Genomic DNA, 27290 nt, shown 5'->3' on the forward strand with positions numbered 1-27290 from the left:
CTTTTTTTTTTTTTTTTTTTTTTGAGACGGAGTCTCGCTCTGTCGCCCAGGCTGGAGTGCAGTGGCCGGATCTCAACTCACTGCAAGCTCCGCCTCCCTGGGTTCACGCCATTCTCCTGCCTCAGCCTCCCCAGTAGCTGGGACTACAGGCGCCTGCCACCTCGCCCGGCTAGTTTTCTGTATTTTTTAGTAGAGACGGGGTTTCACCGTGTTAGCCAGGATAGTCTCGATCTCCTGACCTCGTGATCCGCCCGTCTCGGCCTCCCAAAGTGCTGGGATTACAGAGGCATCTTTTTAAAACACAGATTCTGATTCTGGGGGAGGGCTGAGAGTTTGCATCTAAGCTCTCAGCAGATGCCAGTGTTGTTAGTCCAAGAACCACCCCTAGAATAGGAAGGGGCTAAAGAAAACTGGATTGCTATTAGGTCATCGTCATCTCAGTAATGCAGGTGAATGCACATTCCAGTTGCCCTAATATTAACCTTAACTCAGGATTCCAAATCCGTAGGCAGATTGAGTTTTTCCTGTCCCACTTATATTGGACAATTTTTAAACAATAAAAGCTCCTCAAGGATTATGAAGAACTATGGAACTATTTTTTAATGTTTAGCTTAATCAATAATTATGATCTGAAGATTAGGCTGATGCTTCTTTTTAGCTTTATGTGTGGGCATTTGCCAGTGCTTTCCATCCTGCCACTTATGACATACTATTCAATTAAGGAAACATTTCTGTCTCCAGCGTGGAGAACAACATAGTTTTTAGAGTTTTGAGCTATACTATGGCAAATTAAAAATATACTGAGGATAACAAAATTATACTTGAACAATTAAAAATATAAAGGAAAAACCCACAAATAAAATATTTTATAATCTGTGGCTTATCTCCTTTCATTTAGCAGCTATATTCATGAATCCGAATTCAAGTTGAGGTCCTCTCCCCTCGTTTTTGTCTTATATTTGTAACAAACGTGATATGTGTGAGTGTTCACTGCTTAATCTATCATTTTGTATAATTAATAGTTGCCCTTATAATGTGAAAATAATGAGACTGACTCACCCAGAGTATGACATGGTTTGATTTGTTTTTCCAGTGCTGGAGCTGGATGTGTAATTCTGGTGACCAATGCGATCTAAGGCCAGTTGAAATGGACTTTGGCCTGAGAATAGCCTCAAACTAAATTGTCCGTTGGGAAAATGAACCCACAAGCACGTCCTCACCAGATTTAATTGAGAAAGACATTAATAAAAATACAAGCACCTTTAAAAATACTATTTTCACTATTTGCTATAATAGCTTAGCAATTATCTCCAATATCTGTGTATTATTTGAAATGTTACCATTATGACATGTTTTATTTGCTCTGGGTATAGTAACTTGATTTCTTAAATTGTTTTAGGGTTTTTAAAAAAAATACCAATCACATACCAAACGATTAAGTTTCACTTGAAACACCAAGCCATAGGGAAATAAAATGTAAGAAGAACAAAGATGTGTTCAGTTCCTTTATAAAGTGCAGACTAGCAATCAGAATACACAAAATCAATTGTTTACTAGTCACGTTGGTTCCAAAGCTCTAAAAGGCTGCAAATAATCCAATCTTAATATCTAATACTTTATTTAATAAGTTAAATTTAGCCTGCTGTTTATCTCCCCTGCATGTGTAATTTTAAAACTTTTCCTCAATTCTTTTAAAATTCTTTTAAAAATCAATCTGTAAGAAAGCTAACTACAAAGTCACTTCAGCATTTGCGACTATATATTCATAAATAGAGCATTTCCCATACAAAATTTTACATTTCATTATATAGGTTTTAAAGTTTTAAGTTCCATGTTTGAAAATCTATTCACTGAAAAAATATAAGTTAACCTCCTCAGTTTGTAAAGTGAATTTATTTATTTATTTATTTATTTAAAAAACATGGCATCAAACAACTTCTAGAAATTAACAGTATTCTCTCATATATTACAGTTACATATATTAAGGAAATGGTCAAACATTTAAGTGTTAGATTAAGACAAGAAGATAGAGTAAGACACACATATATTTTAAAAATTATTACATGGGTGAGTTGTTAAGGTAATGTCAAAGATAAGAATAATTTCAAACTCCTATCTTAAGGTCTTGGCGAAAAGTTATGAAAACAAGTAACCACATGCAAATATGACTGCTGGCTTGCTTGTTTGCTAAAGGGAAATGATTATACAATTAAATCAAGTTGGAGTTTTGTTTATTATTTAAAACTTAACAGAATAGAGATTCCTTTTATTTGGAGATTCGCCTTCGGAAAAGATAGATACAGCATTTTTTTAACAAAATAAAATAAAGTTAAGCCCTTTATGACATCTCACTTTTATCATTGGATATGATTGTGCCTTTTTCTCTTTTTTACTGATAGCATTTCCCCAAGCATCAGCAACAAAGGGCTAAATTAATTATAACATTGCAAACAACCACCCATGGAAATTATTAGTTATTTCTTCTAGGAGGCAGAAAGAAACGTCCGTTGACAATTCTGGAGAGAAGAGCAAGAATTGCATAGTTTTTTAGTTCAAATGTAGTTCTTTAAGGGAGAAGATGATAGACTAATGAAACATTATACAAGAACTCTGAAATAATAATTTTGCAAATGTAAACAATTATTGGAATTTCAAGGAAAAGGGGATTTTATGCAATAATTTTTTTCTCCAGTACTAGAACTCTAAAAGTATATTAGTATATACATATTTCCATCAAATAAAAAGGGGGAAATATAGCTCAACTAGTTCAACAATGCATTGTAAATAAATGGAAAAAATTAGGAGAGGACATATCATACCTGCTTTATCAGGCATGATTTTTCTCTTACTGGTTACATAGCCCAAACAATCTACTTCTGCAGCCACTTTCACAAAAATAGTAATTTTGTCTTACTTTGATGTATCTCATCCATACAATAGTAGCATAGGTAAGGGAAATTATTTGTAAGTTAGACTTAAGAAAGATTTGCTGTGGGTCTTTGCATCATTGTTTCTTTCAAATCTCAACCATTTAAGAAAATGAGCCAGATTTATTTTTATGGGTCAGTATTTTAAGAGGGGTATCTTTCAACATGCAAAAATAGCAATGAAGAAAATAAACCTATCTGATTTTTTTCTGTCCTAATATATTCTCCTTTGGCTTGCCAAAATTTGGCTAATTAGGCTGGTAAAATTAATATCATTGAAAGGTGAGTTATCTGGTTTCTTACCAAGCAAATTTGCACTGTGTTCTCTCGCTGTCTGCCCTGCTCATTTCCTAGGAACCTGGGGCCACACTATTGTAGGTAGGCTCCTAGCAGGCTGTGCTGTTACCAGTATTTATGCCTAAAATATGCCTCTAGGGGCAGTGTCCTATGTCCTGCTTTTGAGCAGTGTGTCTTTTCACAACCTTCAGTGTGCTGCCAGCAAGAGATTAGACTAAGTCACCAGAGAAATGGCTCTGGGAGGGAGCTTCGGTTCTGTGCAAACATTGCTATGACCTCAGAGGGACAACAAGGACTAGCCTCACACAAGAACAAAGGTAGAAAGAATGAAAAAGAGGGAAGGAAGGAAGGAAGAGAGGAAGGAAAGAAGGGTGGGAGAGAGGAAGGAGAAAATGTAGTTGAAATACAACTCATGCTCCGTCCACTTATTACCAAATGCTAGATAATGCATTCATCCTGTGAATTCTTTAATCTCTAGTAAAAGTTTGACTCATTTATATCTTTTCTTGAGCCCACGGAGGTCAAGGTTGTAGTGAGCCATGATTGTGCCACTGCGTTCTAGCCTGTGTGACAGAGTAAGACCCTATCTCAAAAAAAAAAAAAAAAAAAAAAAAAAAAAGAAAGAAAGAAAAGAAAAGAAAATTGTCAGCAATTATTTGGGACAAATCTAATGATGCAAAATTAGTATTCTTATTTAGTACAAACAATGGTCAATCAAAGCCAGTTTTTCCCATTGTAAATCTTAGGATATGTGCATTTGCATGAATGTATTATGTGCATATAGTTAATACATTTTCTCTCAAAAAAAAAAAAAAAAAAGAAATGACAAGGGAAATCGATATCGCTGGTATTCATTTTGGAAATGATCTTTATATATTTGTCATTTATAATATTGGTAATGTTTAAGAGAATTTAGCATGTTAAAATACTTAAAATAACTTTGTGATTACCACTTAAAATATATTATTAAATAATTGATTTAGACATAATTTTTAAGTTGAAAGGCACAAGAGAAGTTTAATGTAAAAGGTATTATAATTTTAGGATCTTCAAATTCACTGTATTTGTAAGTAAGTAAGTAATTAAGTTTACAATTTAAGTATTATGGAAGTTTTTATGTGTCTGATAACTAAATCATCAATAATAGAACTTATTTAATAAATTCAGATAAAATACTAAGGGAATTAAATTCACTAGTCTGTAACTGCCATTTGAAAGCTGTTAAAAGTTGCTAAATGTATATACAGAATAACTTCTGTTTATAAGTTATAAATTAAATAAAGTTTATAAATTAGAAGCTAAATAAAAGTTACATATTAAGTAAAATTTTAAGGAAGATCTAGGCTTTTCAATATTATTTTCTAAATGAAATATTGGTTATAAAAGCCAAAATTACTTTGACATATCTTTTCTTTTCTTTTTCTCTCTCTTTTTTTTTTTTTTTTTTTTTTTTTTTTTTGAGATGGAGTCTCTCTCGGTTGCCAGGCTGGAGTGCAGTGGCTCGATCTCGGCTCACTGCAACCTCCACCTCCCGGGTTCAAGCAATTCTCCTGCCTTAGCCTCCTGAGTAGCTGGGACTACAGGAGTGCGCCACCACACAGCTAATTTCTGTATTTTTAGTAGAGACAGGGTTTCACCATGTTGGCCAAGATGGTCTTGATCTCTTGACCTCAGGTCATCCGCCCGCCTCAGCCTCCCAAAGTGCTGGGATTACAGGCATGAGTCACCGTGCCAGGCTGACATATCTTTTCTACACACAAAAAGAACACAGAAAACTCAAACTGATCTTAAAAATTAAAAAAGAAATTAGCCAAATGGAAGAGGATGGTGAATAGCCTCCACATAGGGCAAACAGGGTGAATGACTAACTGAGGGGGCAATGATTCCTTCAGAGGAGTATGCAGCTGGGAGGAGACATTCGATGTGCAAGGAAAAAGAAGACCAAGTTGAGTACGTGCAAAATGTGATGCCTTTGGGAAGAATTTCAAAACTTTATCTCAGAGCAATGAAAAGCTACCTTTGTCAGCTCCAACAGGAAACAGATGGCACAGTGAACCTGGCTGATTGAGGAGAGCTTAATAAAGGACCATTTACTAGGGTGTGGTGTGGGCAGTGTTTAAGGGAACTAGAAAAAAGCAGTCTCATAGCCAGGGGTAGCAATAGCAGGGAACCACCACCTCAGCTAGATCAGAAGTGGCAGGGGAAGGAAGCAGTTACGGGAAATTTGAGAGGATGACTGCATGGAGAGGGACTCCAAATGGCCTTTCCTAGAGGAACACAACCAGCCCCAGGGCAATGTGGCAGAAAGGTTGCCTGGGAGAAGTACCCGACTTCACCCTCCTTCCACCAGCTGATCTCCTGCGGGTGCTTCCCAATGGTGAACTGTCATCTGAAACCTTGAGCAGGAGAACGCCTTAATCCAGTTTGTACAGGCCAACCCCCTACCCAGACTGGGTGGAGAAGGCTTGGGGCCTATGAAAGGATCTAGCATAGAAACTGTTTAAAATACTTAAGAGAAAAGTGTCAATGACAGATAACTGTGCAGAATCTATTGGAAAGCTGTGAAACTGGAGAGAAGAAGACAGGGGTGGGAGGCAAGGCATATTACAGATGAATTTCCAAATGAATATTTCTATTCTTTAATGAGTACTCAATGTCTATCTTAATGAATATACACAGATCCCATATAACCTTACAGCTATAGGTTTCATGCAGCTACTTAGCTAAGTCTATCCAAAAAGATTATCCCAGGTCTATCTAGGTATATTTATACCTACAGACAGTTCTCATTCTAACAGCCGTGTGCCAATGTCCCAATACTGAAGCCATCTGTCCCTATACTGCTCCCTCCCCTCTTTAAATCATCTAATGCTGCTTCCAGAGTAGTACATGGGCACACACACATACATACACACACACGCGCACACACACATACACACACGCACACACACACACACAAAGAGATAAACATATACACCAAAGTTTTTAGAGTAAAGAAGTAGACACTACCTGGCTAATGGGATTATTTATATCCCAAACTTCAGCATCACACAATATACCTATGTAACAAACCTACACATGTACCCCCTGAATCTTAGATAAACATTGAAATTATTTTTCAAAAAGACTCATGCACCCGTATGTTCATCTCAGCACTATTCACAATAGCAAAGGCATGCAATCAACCCAGGTTCCCAACAACAATTGACTGGATAAAGAAAATGTGGTATATACACACCATGGAAGACTATACAGCCATCAAAAGAATGGAATCATGCCCTTTGCAGCAACGTGTATGTAGCTGGAAACCATTATCCTAAGCGAACTCATACAGTAACAGAAAACCAAATACCGCCTGTTCTCACTTATAAGTAGGAGCTAAACACTGGGTACATATAGTCATAAAAATGGTAAAAGTAGACACTGGGGAATACAAGAGAGGACAAGGAGGGAAGGAAGTTTTGAATAAAACTACCTACAGTTCACTGTACTCACTACCTGGATGACGGATTCATCCATACTCCAAACATCAACATCGTGCAATATACCTAGGTAACAAACCTGATCATGCATCTCCTAATTCTAAAATAAAAGTTTAAATAAATATCCCTCCAAATTAAATAAATAAATAAGTGGAGAAACAAATACGAATTTTTAAAACAGGAACTGAAAAGAAGCCAAAAGTAGAAGGACCACCGGGTATAAAGAATCTATCACTACAGAAGTGGAGAAAGTTAATTTTAATGTCCTCACCTGCGAAGGGAGAGGCATGGCTGGGTGATGTCTACTGTCCTGTGAGACTGTCAGAAAGAAGGCGCTTGGCAGTGCTTCTCACCCTAATGTCCCTTCCTAGATAGAGCCAAAATTATTCAAATCTAGATCAGCCTTTAGACTGGATTATCCGTTGGTAATTATGCAAAGTTAAATATCCTTTGGTAAAAATGAGAATATTTTACGGCTATCAATTATGCATTTATTAGGCACATTTACTATTTGCCTAACAAGTAGAAGGAATAAAAACTGTAACAATGGTGACAGGGAGGTAGCCCTTACTGACTTACAATGCCCTTTGAGATGGAAGTTGAGCCTGGATAATTTTCCATGATTGGATCTAGGACAAAGAGTATTTGGGTATTGGGAGAAAACAACTTAGAAAAGAGACAGGAAAAAGACAAAATTAAAATATCCTATTTCAAAGTTTGACCTAAGGCTGACCTTGGTCAGGAAAAGAGGAACATTCGGCTGGGTGCACTGGGGGTGGATCATGCCTGTAATCCCAGCACTTTCGGAGGCTGAGGAGGGCAGATTGCTTGAGCCTATGAGTTCAAGACCAGCCTGGACAACATGGCGAAACCCTGTCTCTACTATAACTACAAAAGCTAGCTGGATGTGATGGCACACACTTGTAATCTCAGCTACTTGGGAGGCTGAGGTGGGAGGATTGCTTGAGCCCAGGTGGTGGAGGTTGCAGTGAGCTGAGATTGTGCCACTGGACTCCAGCCTGGGTGACAGAGTGAGACCCTGTCTCAAAAACAAACGTACAAAAAAACTTAATTTTTTTTTTTAAAAAAAAGGAAGAAAAGGGAATATTCTAGTCTCCTTCTCCTTTTCCTCTTCTCCCTCCTACAACATAATCCCAGGTATGAGGGGATTGTGGACATGACTGACATATGTGCTCATGTATTTCCCAACTCATGAAGGTTCTGTGGATCTCTTAATGCTTCACAGAAAAGTCACTGAAAAAATGTTCACCAAAGGTAATGATCTGATATAGATTGTAGGTATTACGGTGTGATGAAATTTGTTTGGGGGCACCCTAAGGAAGACTTTTGGAGAAAGTGGTTGAAACAAGGACAAGGAGAGACCTTGTGATTGCTGGCCAATCATGAAGACATACCAAGCAGATTAAGATGCTAGAGAAACAGGAACCAGAAAGTCATTTCAAATGTAAACCACAAAGTAAATAATTGCAAAAGCAAAAGCTCAAATTGCATATGTTGATTCATAATCAATCTGCCTCACCTGTGGAAAACTCTTTGTAGTGAGCCTAAAGGTATCAGAAAATAACTGAATAATTTATAAAATGATGGTTAATGATTCTCCCAAGACATATGATAAGGCAGGCCACTAGTTGATAATAAAAGCCGACCTTAAGGCACACTTCCTTCATGGACCCACAGGCTGCAATGATCTTCCTTTTCCTGAATTCCTAGAATGGTATCAGATAGTAACCAAAGCCAACACTTTATAAAAAATTCTTATATTGCTTTTTAATTGTCTCATGTATGTAAATCTAGGCCAACCTATTCTGAACTATGTTTTATATTTCTTTTGTACATTTTCCCCACCAGTTAGAGGTAAGTGTGGATTGGAAGTGAGTTAACAATTAACAAATAATTGAATAATAGATTTACCGGTCAAAGATAGTGAATGTACCTCTTGTGTAGGTGATAGAACACTTACCTCAATTACTGAAATTTAATAGTATCATGTTTGTAGTGTTCTGGGGATGTAAGGTATATGTCGCAAGTCAAAATAATAACAATCTCATTTGCAATATTCTATTCACTTTCACAACAGCTTTTTATTAATGTGCTTCAGGAAACAAATTTGCAGTTTCTGAATGGGAACTAAATATTTTTCCTGACACTATGTACTTGAGTACTTTCTGAAACCATGGATAAAAAAAGCCATGAATAAGAGGGTTGCAAGTAGAGTTGAAGTACCCAAGCCACACTAAAAGATCCAATATTAGTATGGGAGTGGAGTAGTCTAGGTATGGGTCAATCAGAACAGCAAGGAAACAAGGCAACCAGCAAGCCAGAAACACCCCCATTACTATACCCAGGGTCTTCACTGCTTTCCTGTCCTTTTTCTTGGATAGGTGTTTTTTCACTGCCCCCTTTGTGCTTTCAGGCACATGGCTGATGACTCGAGCATGCTGTTTGGAAACGATAAAGATTTTGCCGTAAATACCAACCATGATGGAGCCAGGGGTAAAGAAACATGTAGTGAACAATATTGTCCCCCAAAATTTATTGAAAGTAAGGGCACAGAAATTGAAGCAAGCGACAAGTATCTTATAGCTCTGCATACCGGAAACATTGGCCTCGGATAGAACTAAACCAAAAGAAAAAAGAGCAGGAACTGACCAGCAAAATGCCAGCAGTCGCTTTATGGTGGAGCTCGTCATTCTGGTTGTGTAATATAAAGGGTAACACACAGCATAAAATCGGTCAATAGCAATGGAACAGAGGTGGAAAATGGAGGTCAGGCTGAGCATCATGTCAAAGCTCGTGTGGAATTTACAAAAGCCATCTCCAAAGTACCAGCAGCTCTCCACTGATCGCACCATGCTGTATGGCATAATGACAGAACCCAGCAGAAAGTCCGTGGTTGCCATGGAGAGGATCAGAAAGTTTGTGGGAGAGTGAAGCTGTTTGAAATGCGATATAGAAACTATTATAACCAAGTTTCCAAAAATAGTGATAATCATGGCTCCAGTCATAACCGAATACATTATCACCCGGACATGAAAAGAGCGGTTGGTGGGAGGACAGGATTTATTTACAAATTTTGGACAACTGGATAGGTCTTCGGGAATGTAAATTAGATCCATGGTGCTTTACCACTTGAAATTTCTTTCCAGAAGGATGAGTCACTGTTTCTTCTCTTCTTAAAATGATTCCAGTAAATTTCAGCTCCTAATAGTACAAGAGTGTTCAAAGTTATCTATTATTAATTCACTTCAATTGCAATTTATTTAAATATTTTAAATTATATCAACTGTGTTTGCTTTCTGAGTTACTTGCTGCATTATAAAAATGAAATTTTTCAATTGTGTATTTTTTCTTGTGTTATCCTATTTAATTCTATTTCATCCATCTATCCATCCATGTATCCAACATAGGTTTATCTATTGACTGTTTTATTCCTGGTAAAGAATTGGGAGATTTTCAAGAATTTTTGGTCAGCTTTCACTTTGAACAGACACATTCCTAGAAACTGTTTTGAATGTGGCTGCTAACATCTCTTGCATCATAAAAAATACTCAATACACAAAAACCAAGTGAAATGCCAAAGTTTTTCTTTAGGCATTCTTTTGATAATTTGCAATCTTCATTTGTTTTTTTTTTTTTTTTTTTGAGACGGAGTCTTGCTGTGTCACCCAGGCTGGAGTGCAATGGCCAGATCTCGGCTCACTGCAAGCTCCGCCTCCCGGGTTCACGCCATTCTCCTGCCTCAGCCTCCCGAGTAGCTGGGACTACAGGCACCCGCCACCTCGCCCGGCTAGTTTTTTTTTTTGTATTTTTTATTAGAGACGGGGTTTCACCGTGTTAGCCAGGATGGTCTCGATCTCCTGACCTCGTGATCCGCCCGTCTCGGCCTCCCAAAGTGCTGGGATTACAGGCTTGAGCCACCGCGCCCGGCCTGCAATCTTCATTTGTAAACAGTGTGCAAATGTTTTAAGAGTTATAAATGGCATATTGCTGCCAAAACATGCAGTACCATGAAACATGGCTGTTGCAAGCCATGTGCCTATGGATTAAACCATGCATCTGGGTCAGTGCTTCATAGCTTCTCTGTTTGCTACTCTCTTCCCGTCCTTCCTTCTGCCTCTCCTGTCCTCTAGTCTTCATGCTCCTTCCCTGTACTTCTTAAGTCTTATAGCATCTCTGAGATTCTAACTAGTGAAGCCATGTCATATGTTCCATCCCTGAGAGACCAATAAAAATCACAAATTCCACACTCACAGACCCAGTTACTCAAGTCTCACATGACTCCTTTTGGTCATAGTGGGCTGATTAAAGGAGGGTGGACACATCGCATAAATAAAAACTTCCAATGAATTGTCACACTTGCTTTGCTATTTGCTTTGGAATACACATCACCTTGAAAAGCCACTCCCTGGCAACCTCAAAAGAAGCTTGACACTGTGCCTATAACAAAGCACGGAGTCTGCTTAGTGGGTCACAGAAAAGTAGGTTCAATCTTGAGTGAATCAGACAGAGGAGACACCCTGGGCCTATGCTGAATTCTCCCAAGTTATATGAAGATTCAACTGCAGTGTACATTTAACAAATGCATCTAGTTAGGCAGATTCAGTTTAGTTTTTCCTTTAGAATCCTAAGAAAGAGCACAAAAATAACCTCCGAGAAAGAGCAAAAACTGACCCCTTCCTCATCTCAAGGTGCTATTAGTTCCCTTCCTTCCTTTTGATTCTGTCATTCTTCCCGACTGACAGGGAAGAAAAGGAACTTCCTGGTGACAAAAGAACCTGAATTTTGCTGGTTAGAGACATTTCTTATTGCCAAGTCACAGGAAGGTGTCTCTTTGGAAAGTCTTAGGAGGACCTTTTATAGAGCTGACTGTTGCATGTGACTCCCTCGTTTCTCTAAGTTAAAGGTTTACATCAACGACTTCCAAAGAGGAGGTAGCAAAAGAGGCTTGCATTGAGAGTTCTCCTAGTCCAGCTTCTGTCATCAGCCAGCTGTGAACTCTCAGTGATGGGAGGTGTGCTGGGGTAGATGAGGAGCCTTGCAGGCTTTTCCAGCTCTGAAAGTGTGGAATCACTGGTAACAGAAAGGTGGTTCATTTTAAATCATCTTCTTGTAAACAAATAAGAAACAGAAGAGCAGAGAAACAAGATGAAAGAGAGATATGAAATAAAGTTTGGGGTTCAATACAGAGATTCAATGAATAGTACTTTCAGTTCTGGGACATGCCTGATCAATATTAGTTAATATTTAGCCATAAAAAAGAATGAAATCTTGTCATCTGCAACAGCATGAGTGGAACTGGAGGACAATATGTTAGCTGCAATAGCCAGGCATAGAGAGACAAATGTCTCACGTTCTCACTTATTTAGGGAGAGAAAAAAAAAAAGCATTGAACTCATGGAGATAGGGAGCAGCATGATGGTTATCAGAGGCTGGAAAGGATAGTGGGGAGAGGGGGATAAGGAGGGAATGGTTATTGGGTACAAAAATACAGTTAGATAGAGTGAATATAATCTAGTATTAAGTAGCACATTGGGTGATTATAGTTGATAATAACTTACTATATATTTTAAAATGACTAAAAGAGTAGAATTGGAATAATCCTAACACAAAAGAAATAATAAATGCTTGAGATGATGGTTACTCCAGTTACTCTGGTTTGACCATTACACATTGAATTCCTGTATCAAAATATCACACGTACCCTATTAATATGTACAACTATTATGTATCCATCGTAATTTCAAAAAATTTTAAAGGAAAAGTTGATCAGGTTCAGGATAGGGTACCCCAAAACATGGCACCTTGGCATTTGAGGAAATAGTGGAAGTAAGTTTACTCTGGCCTTCTCCCACTTCTTCCCTAAAGCAGACCCTAAAAGAATGATCTGGTCTTCTCCTAAAATAGGTCATAAGACCCTCTTGTGTCCTATACTCGGGGGAAAAGAATGTCACACAGAGATACCAGGAAGAATCTGAACAAACAGGCCTTGTTAAGTTAGCGCCCAGTTTATTACTATTATATCATATCTTTTTGTCATACTTTTGCATGACTGTTCATAAAAATGCACAGTTTTTACTGTTTTGAGGCAGTATTCATTATTGAAGTATCCTGTGTCATGTAAAATTTATATTAAATAAACATGTGTGCTTTTCTCTTGTTAAAAATTATATTGAGGATACTTTTCTCTCCATTATAGATAGTCCTCCACTCACTGCCTCTCTTTATTCTTTGGTTTTCACCAAGGAAATGTTGTGAACATCTAGCCTGGGCCCCGTTTGAGCACATTAGTGATAGCACTTGAGAAATAATTGTTGAATTTATATCTGTGTTAAAAAATATATGAACTCACCACCATGAGACAAGTAACTTGTCTATCCATCACCACTGGATTCTCAGTATCTAAGTTAAGGCTTCTAGTATACACTAGAGACATATGTTTCAACGAATAAACCTACACATAAATTGTAAATCATTACTGCTTTAAAAATATCTGCATTGTTTCAATGAAAGCAATTAATTCAATGTGCTTAAATCATCCCTATAAATGAATGGACTCGTTTCAGGAGTACACTTCACGGAAATTTCTTCTGGAATTGAATTGTTGATGGTGTTCTTATAAAATAACCCCTCCCAAAGTAGCATTTAGACAGAAGGAGCTGAGAGATTTTGTGTAGACATAATTTACTGATCCTGTAGCATGAGAAAACCAGAGATTTTGACTCTGGACAGAGATAGACAGTGTTAGTAGAAGAAAACAAAAGTGGAAGTATTTCAGCTAAATGCAGTTGGGAGGTGCTGCTGCCAGTGGCATGACACCCCTCAGTGTCCCACTGAGGTGTGAAGATGGGATTGTCTTGGCTCTTTTCAGTCCCATATGTGATGTTCCCACCTTATCTACCACTTAGAGGAATTGGGGATTTTCTTCCACCTAAAACTCACATACTCTCAAAGATAAAAGGAAATACTCTTGCAAAATACAGACTTGCAGTTAAACTCATACAGTATTTAAATCCATTAATACATATGCAGTTAATGTTTATGATTACACAGGAGACTCAGCCACACCCCAGTTGCCCCTATGACCTTATTGATCACAGTCACGACATTTAAGCAACCTCACATAGGTCTTACGTATAAGTAACTGTTTCGTGTTTTAAGTATTGGGAGGATTCTATAAGATGTTTCAACACGCGATCAAATCTTTCACTATGTGCAACTTCCTATATACACAAGGAAAATTCATATACTTTCAGAACTGGAGAAGGCCATAAATGAAATATTTACAAATATGTATTATGTGGTGCAGTTTCTAGCCTCATCGTTATCTTAACATTCCACAGTGGGCATCTGTGTAGTAAGAACACAGTGAGGCTCACAATAACCAGCTTTAACAAACTAACAATATTCTTTTGGAAAACTGTATTCTAATTTCCAAATAACTGATTTGCAAATAAACTTTTACTGTTTCATAATACGTTTATACATTTGAAGTTGACATGCAGATCTTTGCGGTCATTAACATTGTTCCTACCTTCCTCCCTGCTTTTCTTCATAAAAATTATGCTAGCTCCTTTAGCTTTTTTAGACTTTTATGTCATCTATTATGTTGAATCACATAGCCTCTATGAAATTCTCAGTTTTTAAGTTACAAATGTTCAAATATTAATAATTACAAATAATTTCCCGCTGGGACCTTTTCCTTTTCCTCCTTAAGTTTTAGTTTTAAGCACTGACTAAGGTTAGCGTATCTCCAGCCACATACATTTGGAAAAAGTCAGATTTGCAATGCAATATATCATGGAGTTAATGCTTGTTGAAGAGAATCTTTGATTGTCTGGACACATTCATTTTAGTAGGAGGCAGAGATGACTTAACAGCAATACCAAGTTAGGAATCTAATTTTCACAGCCTTCCAGGATGAATACCATATAACCTGTAGCAGACTGTAATCGTGGTTCTGACCATAGAGGCAAGCATTTGTACATGTGCTCTATCTGGCACCAAATAAAGGTGTCACTACTGCCATAAAACATGTTCTCCTCTTCTAGAACCTACCTATCTGGGCAAAGAACTTACAATTGCCATTGCCACCTATGTATGTATGTACAAACATATAAATCAATATAAATTATAATTTCATTTTTCCTTGTTGGAAAAACAGGTAAGAAAGATAAGCAAAGGAAGATATGAGCTATTAGTGTTCCACTTCTTCAATGTATTAACTCAGATTATATGTACAAAGAAGCAGATTTTTAAAGGTTTCTCATTTGAACACAAATTTGGATAATGTCATAAATAATTCTCCTTTAAATTCTGACAGCCCTAGGGCTCTTGGAATTTAAGACTGAAGTCTAAAACTATTGATATATAATGGCAGAGAGGAAAGTGCATTTTAGCATTGTTGAAATACCTAACTACGTTTACTGAATCATGTCTTGCATAGTTCTTGTACTTTGCAAAAGTATTTTATATGCCACTATATAAAAATTTACCAACCTTGTCAAATGAATTTTTATGGAAAAATTAAGACCTTTCTTTCACCAGAAAATTATGATTATTTTCTAGTTAAAAACTATCTTCTCAATTGCAACCCATTTCAACAATTTCTGATTCTTTATAAAATGCAACTGTCACTATTCACTTATTTTGAAGAAGAGAATAAATCAGCAATAATTTAAAAAGAATAGAACATTTCCAATTCTTTTTATTGACCCAGTACCTTCCCTTTCCTGATATGTTAGTTGTGAATCAATGACCCTCTTCCTGTGGCTTCACAGGTGCGATATCAGGAAATTCCGGAAAGTTCAGTGTAGAGGATTAAGATATCTGATTCCTATATAAGTTTGCTTCTGCTCTCAGGAGAACTGGAGTAGAGAACTCAGATCCAGGAGCTTCCAGATAGGCAGTAACTGTGGAGTCCCGGTGGGATTACTCTTTTAACTTTCTCAAGAGATACTGAAATACCCTGGGTTTTTTGTTTGTTTGTTTGTTTGTTTGTTTTGATTTTTTTTGAGACAGAGTCTTACTCTGTCACCAGGCTGGAGGGCAGTGGTGCGATCTCAGCTCATGGCAATCTCCGCCACCTGGGTTCAAGCGATTCTCCTGCCTCAGCCGCCCAAGTAGCTGGGACTACAGATGCACGTCACCACGTCCAGTTAATTTTTGTATTTTTAGTAGGGACAGGGTTTCACTATGTTGGCCAGGATGGTCTCCATCTCTTGACCTCATGATCCGCCCACCTGGGCCTCCCAAAGTGCTGGGATTATAGGCATCCCTGTGTGTTTTTAATGGCCCAGTTTGTTTTATTTTTTTTTTTCCAAATGAAAGACTACTTTATATCTGATTTCATGATCATTCTAGGAAGATTAAGTATAGACATTTCCATATATTGAAAATACACAGATGTATGGGCTTAATTAAATGCTGGCTAATATCCAAGGGGGGAATAATTGTCTGAATCATAAAAGGTTTCTGTTTATACTTTGATTCCTAAATGTAATGAGAAAATACTGGGATGGGAGAGAATTTTTATTTTTACTTCAGTGATTTGTACAAGTTTGAATTTTGAAAATCTTTGTTTTAAAAAAAATCCAGTTAAAATGTCACAAATCTGAAAAAATAAAAAAGTTCAGTAAACAAAGAACCCAGAATAAGTCAACAAAGCTGGGCTCTAGTCCTGCACTTATAACTAGTTGCATAATCCAGGGTAAACCACTAAATCCCCCAGGCTCAGTTTTTGCATTTGTAACTTCCTATAAAATTCTGGGTGTTGAGGAAGATGACTTTACTAATCCTGGGAAATGAAGGCAGAGTGAACGGTAGAAGGCAGCAAGTATGCAGGATGGGGGATCGCTCTGTCATCCTCACTAGAACACAGCAAGGTGATTACATTTTGAAACGTAAAAGGACATTGAAAAGGTACTGACAGATTTGCTTTCATAACTGCACCTGGATACAACTACTATCTTCTTGAAAACTCACAATTTTCATTGCTATAATGTAAATGAAGAAATTAAACAAGGAATATTTCAGTGAAACACAGTTCACTACCATATACAAACACACACACACACACACACATTCACAGAGATACATCTGAAAATAAAACTTCATGAAGCTATACTTAGCCTCAGTGCAAGTGATGTATTTTGATATTATCTGTTTTCTATTTTCTTCTATTCTAATTTGCTTTTCATTAAAAATGTTGTTTGCAGCCAGTGGTTTACTGGAGCCACCTATGATTATTTTCAAGAAGAGTTTGTTAACTTTTCAGGACATTACACTTATAGGTTAAAATCACTTATAAGGAAAGGGTTTTTAAATGTATATACCATGGAAATCCTCAAACTCTACAAATTAGGACTTTTTTTTAGAGCCCAGTGTTGAACTTATACCAACACATCACTGGTCACAGCCCATCCGTTTTTAATGAGTCTCAGCCTGAAGTTAATAATTTTCTTCTTTATCTCTCCCTCTCATTCTTGTGTTATTAAAAAGTATGTGTATAAATATCAAGCAAAAAGGAAAGATGGACTCAAAACAAACTTAAGTAGGTATTTCACATTTATTGAAACATCAGAACACCAAATAGCAATACAAAATGTGGATGAGCCTATGGAGGAAAGGAAGACACTGAACAGAGTTCTACTGCATGTAACATGGAAACTAACTAGCTGCTGTGATTAGGATGGCTCCTGAATGAAAACCTGCCTGAAGTCTGTGGCCCCAGTTACTCAGTTTGCCATTTCTTCTTTTAGTTAAGAAACGTTTGTTCTCACAACAGCAGAATCTAGCAAAGGCTTAACCCTCAGCTAACACATAACTGACTCCTGGAAGAATATGGGTTTTCGAAATTGTTATTTCCATATTTACTCACCTATCATTTTTAGTTGCTGATGTTCCAAAGTACATCTGATAAGATACTGAGGAACAAAAATGAAATGGGAATATCACACAAAGTGTCTGTGGTGGAGTGGGGGACAAGCAGTTCCCAAGCTCAGCCTATGTTTTGACCCTTTTTGAACAGTATAAAAGCTTTTGTGTGTCCTCTTTGCTCCATCTCTGGCTTTCCCCCATGTTCTCTTTACTTTTCTAATTTTCTTTCTTTTTTCTCTACCAGGAAGTAGTGGATGTGTAAAGAATTCTGAAAACTATTGCAGGGATTTTGGGCTCAAAGAGAAGCTTCCATTTTTTTATTCTCATCTTAGAAACCAAGAGCTTTCTATGGTAGCTAAAATAATACACACATGCACAAAAACACACATTTTAAACAACTTCATTCTTCTAAATTCGAGTTTATTGCTCCAATTTATTCATGCAGAATAAGTTTACTCATTTTCTTTTTGTATACACAAATTAGTATTATGGAAATGTGAGCTGAAAACTTTACCTAGCAAAATGTACTTCAGTGCTCTGCGAAACCAGGGATAGAAGAAACCATATATTAACGGATTACATGTGGAGTTAAAATAACCAAACCACGTCAAGGCATCAAACAAAATTACAGGAGTAGAGAAGTTCAAAAAGGGATCCAATAAAATTGTGAAGAAACAAGGAAACCAACATAATAAGAAAACTCCCATCACTATTCCTAAAGTTTTGGCAGCTTTTTTGTCTTTCTTCACTTGATTATTTTGATTTTCTGGCAAGCTATTGATGGCATGAGCATGTTTTCTGGATACTGCAAAAATTTTGCCATAAATCCCCACCATCATAGACCCAGGAGTGAAGAAACCTGCCATAAACAAGGTGGTCCCCCATAGTTTGTTGAACATCACTGGGCAGGAACTGGAACAGGCAACCAAGATGTCATAACCCTCTATTCCATCTGCATAGGCCTCTGAGAAGACCACCCCAAAGGCAAATGCTCCAGGGACCGACCAGCATAGAAGTAGCAATCTTTTAATGACTGGAATAGTTATTTTGGTGGAATAATGTAATGGGTAACAGATAGCATAAAATCTATCAATGGCCACTGAGCAAAGATGAAAAATGGATGTTATGCTAAGCATCAGGTCAAAACTATAATGAATCTTGCAAAATGTAAGCCCAAAATACCAGCAGTTCTCCACTGATCTGATCATACTATATGGCATGATGGTAAATCCCAGGAGGAAATCAGTGATGGCCATGGAGAGGATGAAGAAGTTGGTTGGTGTGTGAAGCTGCTTGAAGTAGGAAATAGAAATTATCATGGCAAGATTGCCAAATATTGTGATGAATATGGCTCCTGCCATAAATGAATACATGGCCACTCGGACACCCAGAGACCTTTCATTTTCTGGGCAAGATCTATTTCCATATTCAGAGCAATTGAATGTTTCCTTCAAAAAAAGGAACAGATAGAATTTTGTCAGAATATAAACATTCTATGTTTTATATATGCTTTCATAGAAAAACTCAAGAAAGGCAGAGAAGAATCAAGGAAGATGATTTATGCTGCAATATTACTCATGATCTTTCCCATTTACTTATTTTAACCTTTATTTGTAATTTTGTAGAATTGTAACCTGATTGGCTTAAAAGATGGTTATTGACCAGGTGTGGTGACTCATGCCTGTAATCCCAGCACTTTGGGAGGCCGAGGCGGGGAGATCACCGAAGGTCAGGAGTTTGAGACCAGCCGGGCCAACATGGTGAAACACCATCTCTACTAAAAATACAAAAGTTAGCCAGGCATGGTGGCACGTGCCTGTAATCCCATCTACTCAAGAGGCTGAGGCAGCAGAATTGCTGGAACCCAGGAGGTGGAGGTTGCAGTGAGATGAGATTACACTACTGCACTCCAGCTTGGGAGACAGAGAGAGACTACATCTCAAAAAAAAAAAAAAAAAAAAAAAAAGATCATTATTTACTCCATACTTTCCTCTATACTATCAACATTTAGGAAGCTCTTACTTTATGCCAGGCTTTGAAATTTAAAAGAAGAAAAATCAAATTATTGAGCTAACTCTTACGTGTGTAGGAAGAATGGATATCTATTAGACAATACGTGTACTTCTTCCTCCAAGGAGTTGGAAATATATAATGAGATTTGATTTGATTGTGATCTATTACCTGTGGGATCAGGAGGTTATTATTTGAAAAAAATTTCAATCTTGTGTTCTATTATTTTCACTGTGCTTTGTTTTGTTTTATTCATACCAATGCTGTTTTAAGGGGGAAGAATTATTTAATGACCCCTAATTATCTGGTAGAGTCAATCTATAAGGCAAATCATGAGGTCTTAACAAGCATTGCATCAGCCAGAGCAGCTAAGTCAGAGGTGGGCGGAGACCAAAGCTGGACTACCCTCAGTTCTTTGTGAAGAGCAACTGCACCTCCTCAGAGCCCTGTGCAATGACAGCCTGACAAGTTGCCATGCGTAGGCCACACACAAGGCTATGAGCAGAGGGCTAGAGAGCTTTTAGAAAGCAAGCCGTCTCCACTGCAAGAAAATTAAGCACATGCCCTCCTTGTGTTGGCCCAGAATGCTCATTTTACATATTAAAATCTGCATGTTATTCTTTCCATACATATTTGAAATGTAACTTGTTTATGAGTTAGAATAATTTTCTTTTGAAAAAGGATGTTAGGGAAAAAAGAGCTGTCTATAAAGCATAAATCTTAATATTGTGGAAATGCCTTTGGCCTTCAGTGACCTCACACATATCAGACCTTACGAGTTTCCAAGAGATAAACCAATAAATTCTCGGCCTCTATGATATAAGAGCACATCACAAATAGAGTAAGACATTTTTCTTGAATGGCCACAATATGCAAGACACAAGGAAGGGAAGAAGAAAGCATGAAGACAAACCCTGCAGCAGAGATTCTAGAATGCAGCTGAAGAGACAAAGCACATCAACACTTAAAACCTACGTGATTCTGCACCACAGGTGAAAGCAACAGCGGCAATTACCTGACCAAAAAGAGATCTAGGCAAAATGTACAATCAAAGATCAAAAATGGACAAGATCGTTTCAGGCTGGGCTACACAGGAATGTTCCAGCAAGGATATGACTTTGATCTGGGTCTCAATAGGTGAGTAGGGTTTGAACAGAAGAGAAAAAGCCTGTTCTACACAGAAGGTAGGATGAAGAAAAGACACAAGGCTGTATGTGTTCCGTGACCTTCTAAAAGGAATTCTCAGGACCCCTAAAACACCGCAGAGAAAATACAGGGTGGAGGGGAGAAGAGAGTGAGAGAAGAAAGTGTTGCTAGTTCCACTGTTGTACCTCAAGCCAGTGTTCTTAGCCAGCATTAGTCAAAAGGGATTTCCCACTTTGTTCTTAAATTTGGGTAATGATTTTTTTTTAATTAAAGTAATTAATTTAGTTACAAGAGAGTGAGTACAGATTTGAAATTAAAAGCTTCCTCCAACTGATGCCAAGTGGCGACTCCAAGGCAGTTTTCTCCTCGTTATTCTTCCTCCTCGGGGGCCTTGTCCCCACTTGCAGAGAACTAACGGCCTGATACATGATGGGACGTATTTGAGCAATAGAACTAAAGGTCTTTATACCCGCTACCTGGGTGATTGCATACCACAAAATAGAAACACTACCAAACTGCATTTTAGGTCTCTGCCGACACCCTAAATGCTGTTTACAGAAACAGCTGACTTATCCATGAAAGAGTTTCATCAGAACAGTTTTATCCAGATCTGTCTAAAATGTGTACAACCAATTATTAAACTATATTCAGTTTTAGCAGCTGAAATGGGGGTTTCTAACCAAATACTCCATGCTCTCACTTATAGGTGGAAGCTAAATGATGAGAACTTGTGAACACAAAGAAGGAAACAACAGACACGGGGTCTACTTGGGGCCGGAGTGGGGAGGAGGAGGGGAGGAGGGAGAAGAGCAGAAAAGATAACTATTGGGTACTGGGCTTAATATAGGGGTGATGAAATAATCTGTACACCAAACCCTCATGACACGAGTTTGCCTATGTAACAAACCTTCACATGTACCCCCTGAACCTAAAATAAAAGTTAAAAAACATAAAAATAAAAATTAAAAAACAGACACATTAAAAAGTAGTGGTTTCTAACATGCACATATAGCATTTTGCTCTTCCTAACATTGTCACAGAAAAAAAAAAGATAGCAAGAAAAACAAAAGAGAGGTGAGAGATTTCCCTCCTTCTTGGTACTAAGGTTTTTAGTTACTTGTCATTTCTTGTTAGCCACCTACTGACCAGTTAGGCATCACCACAGAAGAAAATACTGAGAGAAAATGCAGTATTATCAAAAAGAAAAAAGGATTTCTGACCATCTTCAGTATGCTCATTAAAAAGCATAGGAAATCCAAAGCAAAATTTGTTGGTTTATTTTTAAATCACTTTACTTCTTAGAAAGTAATGCAAAAAAAAAAAAAAAAAGAACAAAAACAACAACAAATAATGTCCTTTTAAAACACATTCAACATTCTTGTGCTAAAGGCAATTTCACAACAATACTTTGTTTTCTTTTTCTTTTACTTTAAGTTCTGGGATACATGTACAGAATGTGCAGGTCTATTGCATAGGTATACATGTGCCATGGTGGTTTGCTGCACCTATCAACCCATCATCTAGGTTTTAAGACCCGCATACATTAGGTATTTGTCCTAATGCTCTCCCTCCTCTTGCCCCCCACCCCCTGACAGGCCCCAGTGTGTGATGTTCCCCTCCCTGTGTCCATGTGTTCTCACTGTTCAGCTCCCACTTATGAGTGAGAACATGTGGTGCTTGATTTTCTGTTCCAACAACAGTACATTTTAAGATTTAATTGCCTGCAAACTTCTTTGTGTCCCTGGCTTAATCACTTTGATATTATTAATCATCTTGCCATCCCACTTTTGTTAAAATCATGCTGAATCCTTCTAAGTCTAAAGTCATAGGCTGCAGAGCTTGACTAATTTTCCTTTTAACCGTCAGAAATTTTAATTAGATAATTAGCTCTAAGTACTAAAGTTCTTTGAAACACATAATATGATGTCTACATTCACACTTGAATTCCTCATACACATGCCACAAAGTATGGAGGGGTGTATCAAATGATTATTTGATGAATTCATCAAATAATAATTTTAATTCCATTTAAATATCACATCCGCCATAATTTATTTGAGGTAGTTCCTTCATGTGACATTTATCATCAGTTTGAACCTTTCAAAAACCATATCTTTCACATTTGTTGTCTAAGGAAAGATAAATGTAAAAGCAGTATTTTAAAGGTTATAGTTTTCAAGGGTCATTTTTTCTATTTTTTAAACTTGTTAATGTAAGCATCTATAGATACATGGATTGCCGTAGAGTTAAATGGAAAGTCAGATCTTGTCGTCATTGCTGCTATGTTTCTGAAAGAAGCTCAGACACAAAGAAATAAAGATTTGTAACATAATGAATTGTTTGCCCATTCCGCTTATGAATAAATAAACTTTATTCTACTAAATTGTTAAAATAAAAGTGTTTTCTATATTCCCTGAGAAAGTGATCAAACTACAGAACCATGAGCACAATATAAGGAGTGTTCTATTTTTTCTAAATTTTTTATTATTTGTTATTATTATTTTTTAAGGGGTAGGGAGGAGGAAGCAGAATTTTCTGAGTTTTCTTATGTGATGTCTTTTCTTTTTGCCTAGTCTTTAGATTTGATTACTGCTTCATTAGTAAATAAATATTCCTCTGCTTTAGTAACTACCACCTTTTTTTTTTTTTTTTTTTTTTTTTTGAGACGGAGTCTCCCTCTGTAGCCCAGGCTGGAGTGCAGTGGCATGATCTCGGCTCACTGCAACCTCCATTTCCTGGGTTCAAGTGATTCTCCTGCCTCAGCCTCCTGAGTAGCTGGGACTACAGGCATGCGCCACCATGCCTGGCTAATTTTTGTATTTTTAGTAGAGACGGGGTTTCACCATGTTAGCCAGGATGGTCTCAATCTCCTGACCTCGTGATCTGCCCACCTCGGCCTCCCAAAGTTCTGGAATTACAGGCGTGAGCCACCATGCCCTGCCTAGTAACCACTTTTAAGACTTAATGGACTTCACTATGTCTTTCTGCCAGCTAATCATTATTTCTCATTTCCTTGAATTATTTTGCCCTTACCTAAGCTGTTGATTTCTTTTGATTGTTCAATTTCTATCAAATATTTAAAGTTAATGAATCTTAACATATTAAATGGATGGTATAATATATAATACGAATAGCCTTAGCACAATGCCTGATATATAGCATGCTATCAAAAGCTACTTTCTTTCCCTCCCTCCTTCCTTCCTTTTTTCCTTCCTTCATTGTTGTAAATAATCACCACGTTCAAGGACACATTTGACCAGAAAAGACTTCTCCTAAGAAAGAGAGGAAATGGGATTGTAAGGAAAAAGGCCAGGTAACTGTCTTAATACTTAATACTTAATACTTAAGACAGTTATAAACACTTAATAGTTAAGACAGTGATAGATCATTTGCTCAGCCACTTATAAGGAGGTAACCTTTTCCAGGGTTCTAAATATTCTTCCCAGGAAACTTGTTACACTGCCAGAAGGCAGCGTGTTATTTCGTTCACATATTAAAATGACTGCCTTTTATTACAGATTCATATTAAGTCCTGCACCTTCCACAATCTTCCACATGCCTTCACATTCTCTCTACACATGACCAAAATTCAAAAAGAAAGACCCAATGCACCAGCAATCGACAGCATTATTAGGATGGAAATTTACTCCTTAAGGAAACCTCAAGGAAGAGAAAACAGATCTTTGTTTCATGATCCCTCATCTTCCACATACCTGTCTCACTGCAGAAGATTCCATTGTTAACTCCTTACTGAACGAACTGTTTTCTTTGTTTCTTCTCTAACTACTGTTAATGTTTGTATGGAACCAGAAGACCTAAACTATGTGAGTTGTGCTGATTTATAACTTAACAATTCGTCTTAAGGGTATTAAATGTGAAAGTGAAAAAAAAAAAAAAAACGAAAACAAAATCCTCGTCATTCAAAAGTTTAACAGCTCAATGTGCTTAAACCACTCCTCCATCCTCCCAGGAGTCTCCGCTTACCTAAGTTGTTATCACCTACAGCATTTAAGACTCTAAGTCTGCTATTACATAAAACAATTCTGAGCCCTTGAGTTATGCAGGGTTCTAAGGAGCCTGATCTCAACCACACATGGATGGGATCTCTGGTTCAAGCAGAAAAATGGACATTTGTCCTCTATCATTTCAGAAAGATCTGACAGTCACAGTCCATATTTTGTCTCACATGCTAGTCACTGAGGGCTTACCCATCGCTTTCCTCATTTTTTCTTTGTATAAATGTGATTAAAAGAACTCATCAACACTTTTAGATCTGGAGGAATTTAGCATAATTATTATCTTTGTAAATAATTCACATGATTATACCAAAATCGTCTCAGATGCTACTGGTTTAAATCTACTCATGTTTAAGGGCCTACCTTTTTTGTCTGTGTTCTTTTGGAATGTGAAAGTTCATGTTGCTCTGATGGGACAGCCTTGGGAGGCAAGATATCCCAGATGTAGATGAAATATAACCCTGGTCATTAGAAGAAACCAGGGTCCTGCTTGAATAAAAATTACAGTGCTCTGTGTGATCTGGGTCAGCTCTGCCTAGGGCTACTGCATGGGCGTGCAGATTGTGCAGTCATACAAGGAACTGAGTTTTGAAGAAGTCATGCTTAACTTAATGCTCTGATGTGATCTCTTGAAATTCTTAATAACTTTCTAACAAGGGGCTCTACATTTTCATTTTGTACTGGACCTTGTGAAAATATATAGCTAGTCCTGGCTGAACCTCCCTTAGTAGTTTTTTTTTTCTTCTTCTTCTTTTTTAGAGACAAAGTCTTGTTCTGACACCCAAGCTGCAATGCACAGGCATGATCACAGCTCACTACAGCCTTGAACTTCTGAGCTCAAGCGATCCTCCAGCCTCAGCCTGCCAAGTAGCTGGGACTACAGGTACATGCCCCCACCACGCCTGGCTAGTAGCTCTTCTTGAAGAGGTGAAAGAGGAACAACAACAAAATATCTCTTTTCATCTCGAAGTATATTCATAGTTACATTGTGAATGAGATGAGATAAAATAATGACTTATATTATCAATAAGATGAGATCATGTATATGAAAGTATTTTTAAAAGAAATCTTTATACCTATTAGCCAAAAGCATAGAAATAGCAAAACACATTGCTACTCAAAAGTTGCCAGTAACTTTTATTTCTTCTGGGAGAGACCAAAAGTCATTTTGAACAAATTTCCTGGGTTCTGTAAAGAATTACTTAAGTGTTCTCTTTTAATTATGTAGATGGGAGACAAGCAGGAGAGGAAGGTTAGAACTTAATGTGTATTTTTAACACGCAAAGGAACTTATGTGGAGCAAAGAGAATGAGACTTGTCAAGCCCAGGAGTTCAAAACCAGCCGGGACAACATAATGAGACCTCATCTCTACAAAAAATTGAAAAAATTAGCTCGGGACAGACCATGACAAATGGCAGGAGGAGAACCAGGGATGAGAAGTTAAAATCAAAGCCCGGAAACAAACAATATACAGCTGAGCCTAAGAAAAGTCTTCAGAACCAGTGTCTCCAATCCTGAACACAAGATTTAAGAATAACAGCTCTGCAGTGATGCAAATGTAATGAGTATCAGCTCATTCCTCTTGGTTTTTTCTAAGCCCTTAGAAACCACAGCTTCCCCCCACAACCTGGTGTCTCCACATCATGGCAGTCGGAATGGCATCATCAGACAGGGTGACCATCTATTTTCGACAGTGACACCTGCTGGCAGCCTGAGAAAACAGTCTTTGGATTCAGTCCCCAGAGAATATAACCAAAAGACAAGCCCCCAAGGGAAATGGGAAAAATGCAAATTAATTTGAATATTACAAAGAAATATGATCTTATTTTGTACCTTACGCTAAAGAAAAGGGGTAGATCATGAAGATAAGTTCACATTTTTTAATGAAACTCAGGTACAAAGAATTTGAATTAATTACAATAATTATGCCAATTACATCTTGCTTTCCTTATGTGTTTGTTTCTAACAAAATGAACATACATGACTGTGAACTAGATTAACAATAGCTTGTATACATCTCTATGGTACTTTCTGCCTATCACCTCAGGTAGCTACTCTCTTAACTTTTGTGCTTATCATTTTTGGTATTCATTTAATAGTTGTGTCGTGTATATGTATATAAATAAATCAAAACATTGTTTGGCTTGTTTTTCGAACTCTTTATAAAATGGATATCATGTTGCCTTTTGGAATGTGTTTTACTGTCTTTTGGAATTTGTTTTGCTCTTATTTTTTCATTTAACTTTATACTACTTGTAGCTGCACTTCTTTCATTTCACTGCCATCTAACAAATCTTTTCTAACAATTGTTATTTGCATTTTCTTTTAGTTTTTTAGCTACAATGAACAGTGCTATTTTGAAAATTCTAATGCAAATCTCCTGGAGCGTGTATATTCAAGAAATTTCCTGGGAAATATGCATGAGAAAGTAATTGCAAAGTCAGAAAGAATATGAATACTCATTCTCACAAGACAAAACCAAATTGTGTTTCCAAATGGCTATCCTGATTTATAT

General features: G+C 37.3%; 3 protein-coding genes across 3 annotated transcripts in view; all 3 read right to left on the reverse strand.

Moving 5' to 3' along the window:
- The window catches only part of TAAR5 (trace amine associated receptor 5), a 29209-nt gene extending 11558 nt beyond the window's left edge, over window positions 1–17651 (reverse strand). Inside the window, exons 1-3 of the mRNA XM_005551854.3 lie at window positions 17604–17651; window positions 9751–9928; window positions 9069–9165 (exon numbers count right to left, since the gene is read on the reverse strand). The gene's annotated coding sequence lies outside the window, so the exon portion shown is untranslated. The remainder of the gene's footprint in view (window positions 1–9068; window positions 9166–9750; window positions 9929–17603) is intronic.
- Window positions 8790–9869, reverse strand: TAAR3 (trace amine-associated receptor 3). Its single transcript, XM_005551856.4, has one exon. It carries the CDS (start codon window positions 9841–9843, stop codon window positions 8812–8814), a length of 1032 nt encoding a protein of 343 aa, XP_005551913.3. The 5' UTR covers window positions 9844–9869; the 3' UTR covers window positions 8790–8811.
- A 403-nt stretch (window positions 17652–18054) lies between the features above and the next one.
- On the reverse strand, window positions 18055–25195 carry TAAR2 (trace amine-associated receptor 2). Its single transcript, XM_005551855.3, has 2 exons — window positions 25138–25195; window positions 18055–19050 (listed from the first exon to the last, which is right to left on the reverse strand). Exon 2 carries the CDS (start codon window positions 18973–18975, stop codon window positions 18055–18057), a length of 921 nt encoding a protein of 306 aa, XP_005551912.2. The 5' UTR covers window positions 18976–19050; window positions 25138–25195.
- Window positions 25196–27290: the final 2095 nt, after the last annotated feature.

This window comes from Macaca fascicularis, chromosome 4 (genome assembly GCF_037993035.2).
Source record: "Macaca fascicularis isolate 582-1 chromosome 4, T2T-MFA8v1.1".
NCBI classification, from domain to species: Eukaryota; Metazoa; Chordata; class Mammalia; order Primates; family Cercopithecidae; genus Macaca; species Macaca fascicularis.